The sequence below is a fragment of the Rana temporaria genome, chromosome 5, assembly GCF_905171775.1.
Source record: "Rana temporaria chromosome 5, aRanTem1.1, whole genome shotgun sequence".
In the NCBI taxonomy this organism is placed as follows: domain Eukaryota; kingdom Metazoa; phylum Chordata; class Amphibia; order Anura; family Ranidae; genus Rana; species Rana temporaria.
Window position 1 is genome coordinate 142,715,813 of NC_053493.1, and position 15,156 is coordinate 142,730,968.

At 39.2% G+C, this 15,156-nt stretch overlaps 1 protein-coding gene across 1 annotated transcript in view; it reads right to left on the bottom strand.

The window, feature by feature from the left end:
- LOC120940378 (POU domain, class 6, transcription factor 2) overlaps positions 1-15,156 on the bottom strand; it is a 69,316-nt gene that overhangs the window by 33,603 nt on the left and 20,557 nt on the right. The window contains exon 2 of the mRNA XM_040353189.1: positions 4,818-5,024. Coding sequence (XP_040209123.1) covers positions 4,818-5,024 — 207 coding nt within the window. The remainder of the gene's footprint in view (positions 1-4,817; positions 5,025-15,156) is intronic.

Genomic DNA, 15,156 nt, shown 5'->3' on the forward strand with positions numbered 1-15,156 from the left:
AGATTGCTGCACTAACATTGGATTGTTAGTACAAGGGCTCCAACTGGAGCTGGCCTTCTTTTTCGTTCAACCGACTGGGTTGAACAAAAAAATAAAAAATATCAGTGTGTACCAGACTTTAAAAATTTTCACCTCACTTCCTGTCGAGGAAAGCGGTGTCAGAATAGGAACAAAGATAGCATTAAAAAGAGTAGTCTTAATCTTCCCCAATTCTAAAAAAAAGGTTTAGTTGCAACTGGGCTTAAAGTAATTTACTGTAGGTATTATTTATAACTATACTTTGCTGGGCTGCCTTTTCTTAAACAATAAAGGCAAGACATTACCAAAGAATAACTGTTTTTTTTTTAAGATGAACATCTTTGTCTCTGCAAGAACTTATGCCGCGTACACACCATCACTTTATGTGATGAAAAAAACTGACGTTTTTAAAAACGTCACTTTAAATGACCGTGTGTGGGGGAAAATGTCGTTTTATGTCTTCTGAAAAACGACCAAAAAAAATTGAAGCATGCTTCAATTTTATGTGTCGTTTTTCAAAACGTAATTTTTTACTTCACAGAAATTGACCGTGTGTAGCAAAAAACGTTGTTTAAAACAATGTTTTTACACCCGCGCATGCCCAGAAGCTAGTTATGAAGCGAGCTTCAATGGAAAAATGTGGTGAACGTAACCTCGCTTTGCTAGAGGATTGTGAGAAAAACGATGGTGTGTAGGCAACTTCGTCTTTGAAAATTGAAGTTTCAAAAACGTCGTTTTTTACTTCACAGAAAATGTCGTTTTTTTTCATCACATAAAGTGATGGTGTGTATGCGGCATTAGTCTTCCATTAAAACTTTTTTAAGGCTTGTAGTGTTCAACTTTTGCAGGTAAACTGTTGGTGTTGAATAAAAAATAGGACCCTTTCTAAAGATTCATAAATATCTTTTCCGCCAACCTTTCTGTGTGTCTCTAGAGACATGAATAAATGTTATAAGACGCTGCCAAGGACAGGACAGTATATTGTATGTGGTGCCACTAAAGGTTAGTAATATATATTTACTCTGGACTGGATACTTCACATGTCCTGTCTGGGGTCATGTTACCCAGTTACCCAGAGTTATGGAGTAGCAGAACAAGCCAAAAGAAAGCAAAGTGGGTTATTTAAATATAAATAGCTAAATATATTTAAATACATTGATAAAGCTTTATTAATGTGGGCATCTTAGTGCAAAAGAGGCTTCTCCGCCATCAACACTCAGTGCAGTTCAAGCAATTGCTTACAATACTCAATCTCAGTGCTGTGGCTAATCTGTCAGTTAGCTCTTTGTCAAAATCAAGATACCTTTCAGAACTGATGCATTTCTTAAGATACAGTATCAATTTTAAATCAGGGTTAATACTGTACAAGCAATAATCAATAATCATTATTATATAGACATGTGCTCACTGAAATATTTTGTTTTGGAATTTTCGTTTTCGTCAAAAAAAGGAATTAATTTAGTTACTCCCGAAATTATTTTTTATTTATTTTGTTTCGTTAAAAAATGCATTTGTCCAAAAATCCGAATTAATACAGGTAGAATTTGTCATTGAAGGCTTATGTGTCCGTCTATTGTTCTAAGAAGATTTGACGGAGCAGCTAAACTGTACGACGCCGCAATTGTACATTTCCAGTTGAATGTTCCGCCTACAAGAATTCTAATGTTGTATGACACTAGTAATAATTATATTTATAAATTATTACTACTAGTCAATCAACATTCAAATTCTTCTATAGCCTATGGGCCGGAAATGTACGATTGCGGCATCGTACAGTTTAGCTGCTTGTCAAATCTTCTTAGAACTTTCGACAGACACCATAAGCCTTCAATGAGACTATTAGTCTATTATTATTAGACATGTGCACACTGAAATGTTTCATTTCGTAATTTCGTTTTCGTCCGAAAAATAAATTTATTTTGTTTCTCCCGAAATTTGTTTTTATTTATTTAGTTTTTCATTAAAAAAAACTCCTAATTAGCTATTCCTTTATCCTGCCTTGTTTCAAGGATGCAAAAACTGTTGTTTATACTGTAATAAGGCAGGATGACGAATGTTTTGCGCAAGATGCGTAGAGGATTATTTTGTGCAATGCTGACATCATATCCTGCATATGAACCACACTCACATTAAGGCTTGAACACAGAACGGCCATTACTGGAACGCTGGACAGACTCAGTGCCGGTCTAAAGCCGCGTACACACAATCAGTCCATCCGATGAGAACGGACCGAAAATTTAACCGATGGATTGCTAACTGATAGGTCAAAACTGATCGTTAGTACGCACAACCATCGGTTAAAAATCCACGCATGCTCAGAATCAAGTCGACGCATGCTTGAAAGTATTGAACTTCGTTTTTTTTCAGCACGTCGTTGTGTTTTACGTCACCGCGTTCTGACACGATTGGTTATTTAACCGATGGTGTGTAGGCGCGACGGACCATCAGTCAGCTTCATCGGTTAACCTATGACAACGGTCCGTCGCGCCTACACACCATCGGTTAAATAACCAATCGTGTCAGAACGCGGTGACGTAAAACACAACGACGTGCTGAAAAAAAACGAAGTTCAATACTTTCAAGCATGCGTCGACTTGATTCTGAGCATGCGTGGATTTTTAACCGATGGTTGTGCGTACTAACGATCAGTTTTGACCTATCAGTTAGCAATCCATCGGTTAAATTTTAAAGCAAGTTGGCTTTTTTTTTAACCGAATGTTAAATAACCTATGGGGCCCACACATGATCGGTTTGGACCGATGAAAACGGTCCATCAGACCGTTATCCTCTGGTTAACCGGTCTTGTGTACGAGGCCTAAGGCACACAAGGATGTGAGTGCACAATTTTAAAACTTTATACAATAAAAACCATATGTAGAATCTTGCGCAATGATGGTCGTTTTGTTTTTTTATGAGAACTTAAGAAGCCACATTGGAGGAATTTGAGAACATAACTTCTGTATCTGGTGGAACCGAGATACACTGGGTGTTAAAGAAACACACACAGGCATTTTTATTTCTGCTTTCTGGTAAGCATATCATTTGGAAGGTGGTGGTTTATCACGAATCACAATATTATTTCTGGATGCACAATTGATTCAAGCACGGTGGATAATTTTATGAAGAACACAATTGATTGGACTTTTAGAACCACATTGATTTGTAAAAGTGTTTTTGTTTTCTTATTTATTTTTTCTGTCTACATTAATTTAGTGTTTTTTCACAGGGTTTAAGGAGTATTGCATTAGATAGCAATTGATGGTCTATAAGCACTGTTTGATATTTTTTATTTTTTTAATTCTCTGTTTTTTATTTTATGTCATAGTTCATACATAAACATATGCAGTATTATCACACAAGCATTTCTATTCATATACAGTTTAAGATTACCCCACAATCTCATCCCCCTGTATATTATTAAAGCTGTACCAACATGATTACCTGTTCCCCCTATACCAGGCTCAACTCCTGGTTATCTACCCCCTTCTCAACCTTCTAAAAAAAAAAAAAAAGGAAGAAAAAGAGAAGAAAAAAAAAACACTCAAATGTCTCTCTCCCCTTCCCATCCACCTCCAGCCATCACCCCCCCCCCCTCTCAGGGATTCTGCTCTCTATACTCCATATACTGTATGGCGACCACACCTGTCTATATTTCTCCTCCTGTTCTCTCATACCCATAGTCAGGTTTTCCATCTGCTGTATTTCCGTTACTCTGTCCAGCCATTGTTGTCTTGTCGGCACTGCCATGCTCTTCCAAAGAATTGGAATGCAGGCCTTTGCTGAGCACTGTTCGATATTGATGATTGATTTGATTTAATTAATTGGTGTACTGTCCATATAATACAGGGTGAGCACAAGTACCTAATATACAGTTTTTTATTTCACTTACACTATTCTTGATTTTTAGTTGCAGCATAACCTTCACACGTTTGTGTTTTATGCCAGTGGCACTTCATTATCAGCTGTCTTCTAATGTCTACTTAATGATTCTGTGATTCTGGGGAGAGTTTTCTGCTTGCTAGAAATTCCTATACCAGATATGCAAGCTTATGCAAGCTTATGCTGTATGACGCCACTGTTTTCAAGACAAACGTCATGATATTTTTTACTTTAAAATGAATAATGTGCTATTTGTGTTATAAATATAGCTGATGTTATTAAGTAATAAAAACATGCTTTTATCATTTCCTTATAGAGAAAATAGGAATTTGTTGTTCATGTATTTAATGCTGACAACCTTTCATGAGGAAATACCCCCCCCCCCCCCCCCAAGAGGATCTGCTTATTCCATGGCTTACAACTAGTTGTGAACATGAATAAATAAAGATACTACTGTTCTAATGTTCTGTTCTCAGAATGTCCAGCATACTGCTTTCTGGATGATCTGGTCCCTATATAAATTATTATTGGCCACAGTGACTCTGGTTTGTTTCTGTCAGTATGTGGTGAACACAGAAATCTTAGGGAGAGGCACTGAAGACATTGCAAAGATGCACCATCTTGTGAGATTTGTGATTCTCAGCTTTCTCAGTATCATATAGGAGGGTTGAATATTTTATTTTTCGGTCCTAACAATTTAGGATTGGAGAGGGTCTCTATCTATCTCTTAGTTGCTGCACACTGGGGCATCCAATTAGCAAAATAGAGATGGTAAAAATGAACGTGTTGTACCAATGTCAATCAGGTGAACTTGTTTTAATGTACTGAAAAGCTGCAATGTAATAAATGCAAAATGTACTGTAGCTAAAATCTTGTATTTTTATTGAGCAACAGGCACTATTAAAAGAAGAGCACATTACCTGTTGTCCGGGTTTGAGCGGTGACAATGTTATACCCTGGGTATTAATCACTGGCAAAATCTGGTTCCCTATTACAGTGGCAATAATCTGTCCCTGGGCGTTTGTCAGTAGTTGTGGTGTGATTGGCTGCACTTGAAGTCCCTGAGCTCCACCTCCTGGTTGATTAGATGATACTTGATTTGGCATGAGTGGAATTGTTCCAATAATCTGAAAAACAAACATGCATTCAGTATTGTTGTTCATGAGAAAAACTATTTATTTATCCAAAAAAGAGACCAAAATGGTATGCATTCATTTAATTATACCTTGTTCTTGTAGGCACAAATGATCTCACTGATCTTATTTAAAATACCAATACAGAGATTAAAGGTTATGTGTGACGTTACTCCACCTTGCACACTACCCTATAAAACAAGGGTTGAAATCTACCTGCAGATTCAGATGGACTTATACAAAATTGTCCAAATCCCTAAAGCCCTGTACACACGATCAGTCCATCCGATGAGAACGGACTGAAGGAACGTTTCATCGGTTCACCGATGAAGCTGACTGATGGTCTGATGTACCTACACACCATAGGTTAAAGAAGTAAAACATAACGACGTGCTGAAAAAAATGAAGTTCAATGCTTCCAAGCATGCGTTGACTCGACTCTGAGCACGCGTGGACCTTTAACTGATGCTTTTGCATACTAACCATCGGTTTTGACCGATCGGTTAGGCGTCCATCGGTTAAATTTTAAAGCAAGTTCTAAATTTTTGGACCGAAGGATAACTGACCGATGGGGCCCACACACGATCGGTTTGGACCGATGAAAAGGTCCTTCCGTCTGTTTTCATCGGTTTTGACCGACCGTGTGTACGCGGCCTAAGTCTTTTGCATACTACCCTTACTACCTTTAAAGAAGAGCTTAGGTCTTTTTTAAAAGCAGAACATTAGTTAGAAACCAAGGTCTACTTTACGACAACAAAATATAACATTTACCACTTACATTCTAGGATCACAAAAAAAGTCTACTTATATAAAGGGTATTGTTTTTGTGACATGCGGCTATTTGATTAGATTCAAATACTACTCAAATAAATCTTTAAAGCTAATCAATTAAATGTGATGTAAACTCATTGTTAACCCCTTCCCATCTTCCATGGCCCTTTAACTGAGTCTTAAGGCAGGGGTGAGATGGAATTCCCAATCATGTGACCACTGTGATTGGCTGTCACAGTGGTCATAGTGGTCACAAGATTAGGGGGAAAATGTCTCACTGGCTCTTGATCATAACTAGAGACCAGGAGCTGTCAACACCGCTTTGTCACTCTACTGGGAGCATGATTTGAGTGTGCTGCCATAGATGCATATGTGCAGTGCATGGGTGCATGGCCACCATTAGGGGGGTACAGCCCATACACCTGTAAGGGGCCAAGGCATCCCTAGGGGCCCGAGCGGGGACAGCTTCTCTGGGCACCTTCCCCGCATATCCTCTGAAGACCGGCGCTGCAATGAAGCACTCTGTGACAGGTGTCAGCTGCTTATCACAATAGCACACCTAGCCAATGGAGTTTAGACTCCTCCTCCACTCTGACCAGGGTCAGACTGAGGGCCCAGGATAAGTGGAGGGTGGTGTACTTGCCACTGTGGGGACAACAGCAGTGTCATTGCTTCTAAATACATACACTATGCTGAGGTATATGTATTTAGAATCTTCAAAGCTCCTTCTCCCCCTCCCCATCTCCTGCACTGTAACATCTCTGACTCAACCCCCTTCCATCGATCACCAGTGTGGTGTGATGAGGGGGCAAGGGGATGGAGCACACTGTAGCTACTGCTGGCTGGGATGGCTGCTCACTCTACAGGGAGCAGGCGAGCTGAGTTTTTTCTGAGTAAAACATTTTTGGATGAAAAGCTGCCAAAGTTTCTTTTAGAATTTGTCTTGTAGTTATTGTGGTGATAAGGAGACTAGGAGAATAAAAAGACAGCCAGTGTGACATATATCTCCCAAGCTGGCACACAGCCTTATCTATATAAACATCACCCAACCACTCTGTCCAGATAATGTGAAGGTTATTTATGACCATTCATCTAACCCTGTGTTCATGTGGTGTGTTTACACTTCTTCTTCTGATGGAGCATGGACACAAGGGTTAAATGAATTGTCATAAATACATTTCACATCATCTGGACATACAGAGTGATAGGGGCTGGATTATATCAATATATATTTACATCTTATAACAGGAGGATGTTTTCTTTGAATACCAATTTTGTATTATGTATTGTATTAATTAGTAGATGCACACAATAGTTTTTATTATTATAAACATCAATATATGACCACATGTCAGCCCCCTTCTCCCCCCCCAGACCACTTCACATCCAACTGACACCATCACTCAGACCCTTATTTATTTGGAGGACATATAATGGGAATGGAGAAGGAAGAGGACATAGGATGGAGATGGGACTGGAGGAGGACATGGGATGGAGGAGATGGGACTGGAGGAAGAAGACATGGGATGGTGAAGATGGGACTACAGAAGGAGGAGGATGAGGGATAGAAGAGATGGGACTGGAGAAGGATAGTAGATTATGGGTATGTAGGTGTGAGCTGCGGGGGGGGGGGGGTCTGGATGCAAAGGTGGAAACTATGGATGAAGAGGGGATCAGTGCAGATATTTGCACTGTGCATGTGGCGGGGTGGGTACCGAGCTGAGAGATTTGGATAGGGGATTGGTGAAGAGGTTAGAGTTGTGAATGACGAAGTGAGCTGTAGATGGTGGCCATAGTGGTAATCTTCTGATCTATATACAGTATTTCTTCTGGGTCAGTATCTCAAAAAGTATAGAAGCAGTAAACTCAGCATAACTGCCAGTAAGTTAAGTATAGTCATAAAGTTAACAATGACAGGTTTACCATAAATATTATTTGTTTATTAATTTTACTTTCTCAGTTTGATAAGTAGACTTGCCCTCTATAACATGTCAGATGCTCCCCTGGACACATAAAAAAAATGTAAACAGTTGTTTTAAACAAACTATGCATACATAATTTTATATAAGTATGATTTTTTCATTATTTTAAAGAATTTCTACCCAGTTACCCAAACCTCACCATGCATAACCTGACTGATGCATCCAATGTATTTTATAGTAAAATGTCTTATGAGAGAATGTATATGAAGCCACGCATGGCTGCCTGACATTTTTCTATTTGTTTTCATCAGAAAATTATTTTCTGGAATAGATACAGTTTTCAATATCCTGTTTTCATCTTAAAATGCTCCATGGTTTGGCAAACTGGTATGTAATCAACACATTCCTTATACACAAAAATTATGTTGATTTTGTCTCTTCAGTTGAAGAAATTATTTTACAATACCCCAGCACAGCTTTGTTAATCATTTGAGTATCAGAGGTGTACAGAGACATTATTAGGATACATATGTATTACATAATAAACCACTGCACTCTATTAACCTTATACAAAATTACTACAAACTTATCTAACATTAATTTTTTTAATTTTTTTATAGCTAGAGGCCATATATGACTCAGCCCTCATACAAAAAGCCTGTACAATAGACTATCCCAGCTTTCATAGGAAATACCAGCAGGGGTTTAGGTAGTGTGTATCTGCATTTGGTATAATTCTAAAAGACGTCTGAGAATCTGCCTTGGGATCCAGAGACTCTCAGGTGCAGAAAGTGGGAGGTTTGCAGCATGTACAGTACAAAAGTACAGAATCATTCTAAATGGATCTGTCCACAGTGATGGGGGATTGAGAGTTGAAATGAAGGGTACGACAGGAGCTCAAATAAACGGTGAACAGATTCAACCTCAGTTCCCCCTCCCTTACTCAAAATTAATTGTTGAGTTCATATGGTTTTCAGGGGCACTGTGTGGGACCCATCAATCTATAAAGCCCCAAATGTCCCTCAGTTACGGGATACACAAGCAGCAAACTGGGTCGGTGTGCAAACTTGGAGTGGAGTGGAGTGGCAGTACAGCATAGAAAGTTATGCTGGCATTAGTGAGATCTAGGTTGATTGGACTAGGTATCCCACCTTTGACCAGGTATGGGAAAAAGTTGACCTGAGTAGCCAGAATTGTGTGGGTGCAGCAGTCTGGAAGTTAATACGTATGGACCATTCCCTCCAGCAATTATAATGTAGACTTTCAGGCTGGCCAGGGAATGCACATGGCATGGACTTATGTAAATAGTCAATAGTTCCTGAACATACAGTCTGAATTGCCAAAAACTGGTAATCAATGGGATATGCAAAAAAATGTATGAAAAGTTATAAATCATATAAACATATCTAAAACATGTAAATAAATATAAACTAAATCACCACATGAAAAACTGTCAAAAAATTATTAAACACAAGAGTAAAAAAAATGTAAAAAAATATATACTGCAAATTATATATTATCTCTAAACAAGTGTTCATAAGTGGTCATCCAAAACCCACACGTAAAGTGTGGAAAAAATCAAAAAAATCAAGTCCATAAATTGTAGTGTTTTTCCAAGTGTTTCAAACTTAAACAAACATGCAATCTTCTCAAAACAACTTGATATAATGCTTCCACCACACCACTTTGTTTTTTTGACTCCGCCCCCTTAAGGATTTGCACTCACCACAAGAATGTGCCTTGCATTCTCATGCTTGGCATTAAAGCTAAGTGAAAACCTCCCAAGGTCTCCTAGGCAATTCCAACAGTGTTGAGTAACCCAGTGTTCTCCACATGTAAGAGTAAATACAGTTTCAATAAAAATTATGTGAACCCTTTTGGAATAATATGGATTTCTGCACAAATTAGTCATAAAATGTGATCTGATCTTCATCTTAGTCAGAACAATAGACAATCACAGTCTGCTTAAACTAATGACACACAAAGAATTAAATGTTACCATGATTTTATTGAACACACCATGTAAACATTCACAGTGCAGGTGGAAAAAGTATGTGAACCCCTAGACTAATGACATCTCCAAGAGCTAATTGGAGTGAGATGTCAGCCAACTGGAGTCCAATCAATGAGATGAAATTGTAGGTGTTGGTTACAGTTGCCCTGCCCTATAAAAAAACACACACCAGTTCTGGGTTTGCTTTTTTTACAAGAAGCATTGCCTGATGTGAATGATGCCTCGCACAAAAGACCTTTCAGAAGACCTACAATTAAGAATTGTTGACTTGCATAAAGCTGGAAAGGGTTATGAAAATATCTCCAAAAGCCTTGTTGTTCATCAGTCCATGGTAAGACAAATTGTCTATAAATGGAGAAAGTTCAGCACTGCTGCTACTCTCCCTAGGAGTGGTTGTCCTGTAAAGATGACTGCAAGAGCACAGCACAGACTGCTCAATGAGGTGAAGAAGAATCCTAGAGTGCCAGCTAAAGACTTACAAACGTCTCTGGTATATGCTAACATCCCTGTTAGCGAATCTACGATACGTAAAACACTAAACAAGAATGGATTTCATGGGAGGATACCACAGAGGAAGCCACTGTTGTCCAAAAAAATCATTGCTGCATGTTTACAGTTTGCACAAGAGCACCTGGATGTTCCACAGCAGTACTGGCAAAATATTCTGTGGACAGATGAAACCAAAGTTGAGTTGTTTGGAAGAAACACACAACACTATGTGTGGCGAAAAAGAGGCAAAGCACACCAACATCAAAACCTCATCCCAACTGTGAAGTATGGTGGTGGGGCATCATGGTTTGGGGCTGCTTTGCTGCATCAGGGCCTGGACAGATTGCTATAATCGAAGGAAAAATGAATTCCCAAGTTTATCAAGACATTTTGCAGGAGAACTTAAGGCCACCTGTCCACCAGCTGAAGCTCAACATAAGATGGGTGTTGCAACAGGACAATGACCCAAAGCATAGAAGTAAATCAACAACAGAATGGCTTTAAAAGAAGAAAATACGCCTCCTGGAGTGGCCCAGTCAGAGTCCTGACCTCAACCTGATTGAGATGCTGTGGCATGACCTCAAGAAAGCGATTCACAGACATCCCCAGAATATTTATGAACTGAACCAGTTCTGTAAAGAGGAATGGTCAAGAATTACTCCTGACCATTGTGCACGTGTGATCTGCAACTACAGGAAACGTTTGGTTGAAGTTATTGCTGCCAAAGGAGGGTTAACCAAATCCAAAGGTTCACATACTTTTTCCACCTGCACTGTGAATGTTTACATGGTGTGTTCAATAAAAACATGGTAAAATTTAATTATTTGTGTGCTATTAGTTTAAGCAGACTATGATTGTCTATTGTTGTGACTTAGATGAAGATCAGATCACATTTTATGACCAATTTGTGCAGAAATCAATATCATTCCAAAAGGGTTCACATACTTTGTATTGCAACTGTAAGTGCTTGCAATAGTGAAGTACTGTAAAACCATTTATTAAAACAGCACACACAAAATCTCCAAATATTGCACTCACATCCTTCCAAGAAAAACAAGGCACTTCAAACAAAATCCCTTTTCAGAAGCAAGATACTAGCAGCGGTGCATGCGATATATAGCGGTCACGGCAAACCCGGAGCTGAACCTACTGATCTCACCCTCGCTTGCTTGTCTCTCTGCTCCTAGAATGATTTCACACATGGTGATCAGTAAATTCAGACGCTAAACACCACAGTTGATTGCCGTGTAACCCCATTGAAGAAATCAGTTTGATGAAACATGTCTGGGCTATTTTGGGTATTCTTTGTTATATTTGAAAATGATGAATGGTTTTCCAATTTTTTTACAAATAAATATCTGAAAAGTGTGGCGTGCATTTGTATTCATCCCTCTTTACTCTGATACCCCTAACTAAAATTTAATGGAACCAATTGAAAAAAAGTGAGTTTTTTTTTATTATTATTTAAATACAGTGTGAGTTAGGGCCCACATAATTACTTTTTTAATATTGGGCAAGATTTTCCTTCCCTTCCTTTTCCTGGAGTCACACCAGTGACTGAAACAATCTCCAAAATGGGACTAACACTGTTAATTAGGTTGGATTATCAATTGTGCTAGGTTTAGAACTCATATGTGAGGTCTTATATTGGTGAAAAAAGAGAAGGAGTAGGTTTCATCATGGTGGGTATTTTAGAAAAAAAAGAAGGTCATGTTAATTCCCTTACCTTAAGGAAGAAGCGGAAACATGAACACCAGCATGCATGTGTGTTTCCAGAGTACAGACGAAAAAAATCCAATAATGCTTCCCCCCCAAAAAAATAAAATTGAAAAAAGTTTTTTCAGACTGGGAAGCCCAGCAGATGAGTTGTTAAAATTGAAAGATAAATCAATCTGGATAATATCAAAACCTGGAATCTAAAAGCTACACTTTGTATGTGTGAATTTAACTAAATGTGAGCAGTGCTAGATCATAAACTGTTCTAGTGGTAGTGATTGCACAGTTACCATGGACTACTAATTGTGAAGCTATTTTTGCAGCCTAATAATTACACAGTTTGGCAGTCTGTGAAACTCTCTGTGCTAAGCAAAGTTTTGCAGAACCTAGTATGTTTTTTACCTTTACAATTTTTGTTGTGTCCAGAAAGAACTTAGGGCCAGATTAACAGAAGAGATACGACGGCGTATCTCCTGATACATCGTCGTATCTCTGTGTTACGGCCGTCCTAACTATGCGACTGATTCATAGAATCAGTTACGCATAGCTAGCCCTAAGATCCGACAGGTGTAATTGAATTACACTGTCGGATCTTAAGGATGCAATTCTAGGCCGGCCGCTAGGTGGCGAGGCCATTGCGGTCTGCATAGAATATGCAAATGACTAGTTACGGCGATCCCCGAATGTCCGCGCTGCCCGTCGATCTAACTTTACGTCGTTTCCGTCGAGTTACGCCGCGTAAAATTAGGGCTGAGCCCTAGTTGTTCTAAGCCATGGGTCTTCAAACTATGGCCCTCCAGTTGTTCAGAAACTACAATTCCCATCATGCCTAGTCATGTCTGTGAATGTCAAAGTTTTACAAAGCCTCATGGGATGTGTAGTTCTGCAACAGCTGGAGGGCCGTAGTTTGAGGATCCCTGTTCTAAGCCATGTTAAGTATGGCCGTCGTCCCAGCGTCGAAATTTAAAAAATCACGTCGTTTGCGTAAGTCGTCCGTGAATGGCGCTGGACGTCATTTACGTTAACGTCTAAACAAATGACGTCCGTGCAACGTCATTTAGCGCAATGCACGTCGGGTAATTTACCCGATGGAGCATGCGCAGTACGTTCGGCACGGGAACGCGCCTAATTTAAATGGTGCCAATGGAAGCATAAACCTTCAGAATGGTAAATAGATAACCGATTAAGGGGACACATACAGTAGCTAGTCTTGTTGGAGGTGAAGATTCCAAGTTGTTGTCTGCTTATTTATTGTTTTGGTGGCATGCATTCCACCAATTCTAACCACTTGCCCACCTGGTTAATTCTGGCACTTCTCTCCTTCATGTGAAAATCACAATTTTTTTGCTAGAAAATTAATCAGAACCCCCAAACATTATATATTTTTTTTTAGCAGACATCCTAGGGAATAAAATGGCAGTCATTGCAATACTTTTTGTCACACCGTATTTGCGCAGCGGTCTTACAAGCGCACTTTTTTTGGATAAAAATCACTTTTTTGAATTAAAAAATAAGACAACAATACATTTTTCCCAATTTTTTTATATATTGTGAAAGATAATGTTACGCCGAGTAAAATGATACCCAACATGTCACGCTTAAAAATTGCGCCCGCTCGTGGCATGGCGTCAAACACCTTTACCCTTAAAAATCTCGATAGGCGACGTTTAAAAAATTCTACAGGTTGCATTTTTTGAGTTGCAGAGTAGGTCTAGGGCTAGAATTATTGCTCTCACTCTAACGATCGCGGCGATACCTTACTTGTGTGGTTTGAATACCGTTTTCATATGCGGGCGCTACTCGCGTATGCGTTTGCTTCTGCGCGCGAGCTCGTCGGGACGGGGCGCTTTAAACAATTTTTTTTTGGTTTTCTTATTTATTTTTATTTAGTTTTATAATTTTTTACACTGAAAAAAAAAAAAATTGATCACTTGTATTCCTATTACAAGGAATGTAAACATCCCTTGTAATAGAAAAAAGCATGACAGGTCCTCTTAAATATGAGATCTGGGGTCAAAAAGACCTCAGATCTCATAATTAGACTTAAATGAAAAAATAAAATAAAAAATGTCATTTTTTCAAATGACAAAAAAAAAAATGTTTCTTTAAGAGGCTGGGCGGGACTGACGTTTTGACGTCACTTCCGCCCAGCAGAGCTATGAGGACGGGTGAAGGAGATTTCTCCTTCAGCCCCGTCCCCGCTCAGCTGCCGGACACATCCGATCACCTCCGCCGCTACCGACGGCTCCGGTAAGCGGCGGAGGGCGCGGGAGAGCGGCGGGAGGGGGGCCCTCTCCCGCCACCGATAACGGTGATCTCGCGGCGAATCCGCCGCGGAGACCGCCGTTATCGTGTACACCACCGCCCCCTGAAAAGATGAATATCTTGGTTGTGGCAGCAGCTGCTGCCGTTATCGAGATATTCAACTTTAAAAAGAGGACGTCTTTTTGACATGGGGGGGTGGTCAAGAGGTTAAGCACCAAAGTTGTATTCATATCTTTGCCTTTTTCAAGATGAGGATATTGTGTCCTTTAAAATGCATTTTCCATATGGCTTTACTACTTTTTATGTCCTACAATCACAGTTTACAAAAAAAAAAAAAAAAAAACAGAAAGCATTAGAGTCACATTTTAAATTGAATTTGTCCAGAGGATTTCAGTAGGTACGCATTAACCTTTCATTTGTATGTTTTAAGTCCACATTGCTTTTAATGCTTTTGTATATACAGTCCTTTGTTGAACACATTAGTCTTATTGTAACCCTCTGCTGGTTTTGAATGGACTGCTTTCTGGCTTTCTCTAATTAAAGCTACTTTGAAAGCAACCTGTGTTTCATTAACTCATGTGTATAATAGATGATAGTTCAAAAATAAGTACAAACAGCCCACAGCAATTTTTTAGGGGCTTACAAATAAATAATGTATGTTAGTAATGAGGTAGGAAGAGATAGGTTTCTTTGATGGCTATGACCGGCTTTGTGACCTGATTATGTCACAGAGTGTCAGCACCAGAGACACTACAAAGGGCATAGCATCTCATCAAATCTATTTCCACTGCAATCACTCTCTACTGCAAGTCTTGTTAGGAGCACAGTATCTATCAGGCCTCATTAGCACCATTTACCATCAAGGAGCACAGATAGCAAATCCATGCACCCTTCATCACAGTAATGAGAACAACTGCACTCATCTTTTATCTAATTGGATCAACTCAGG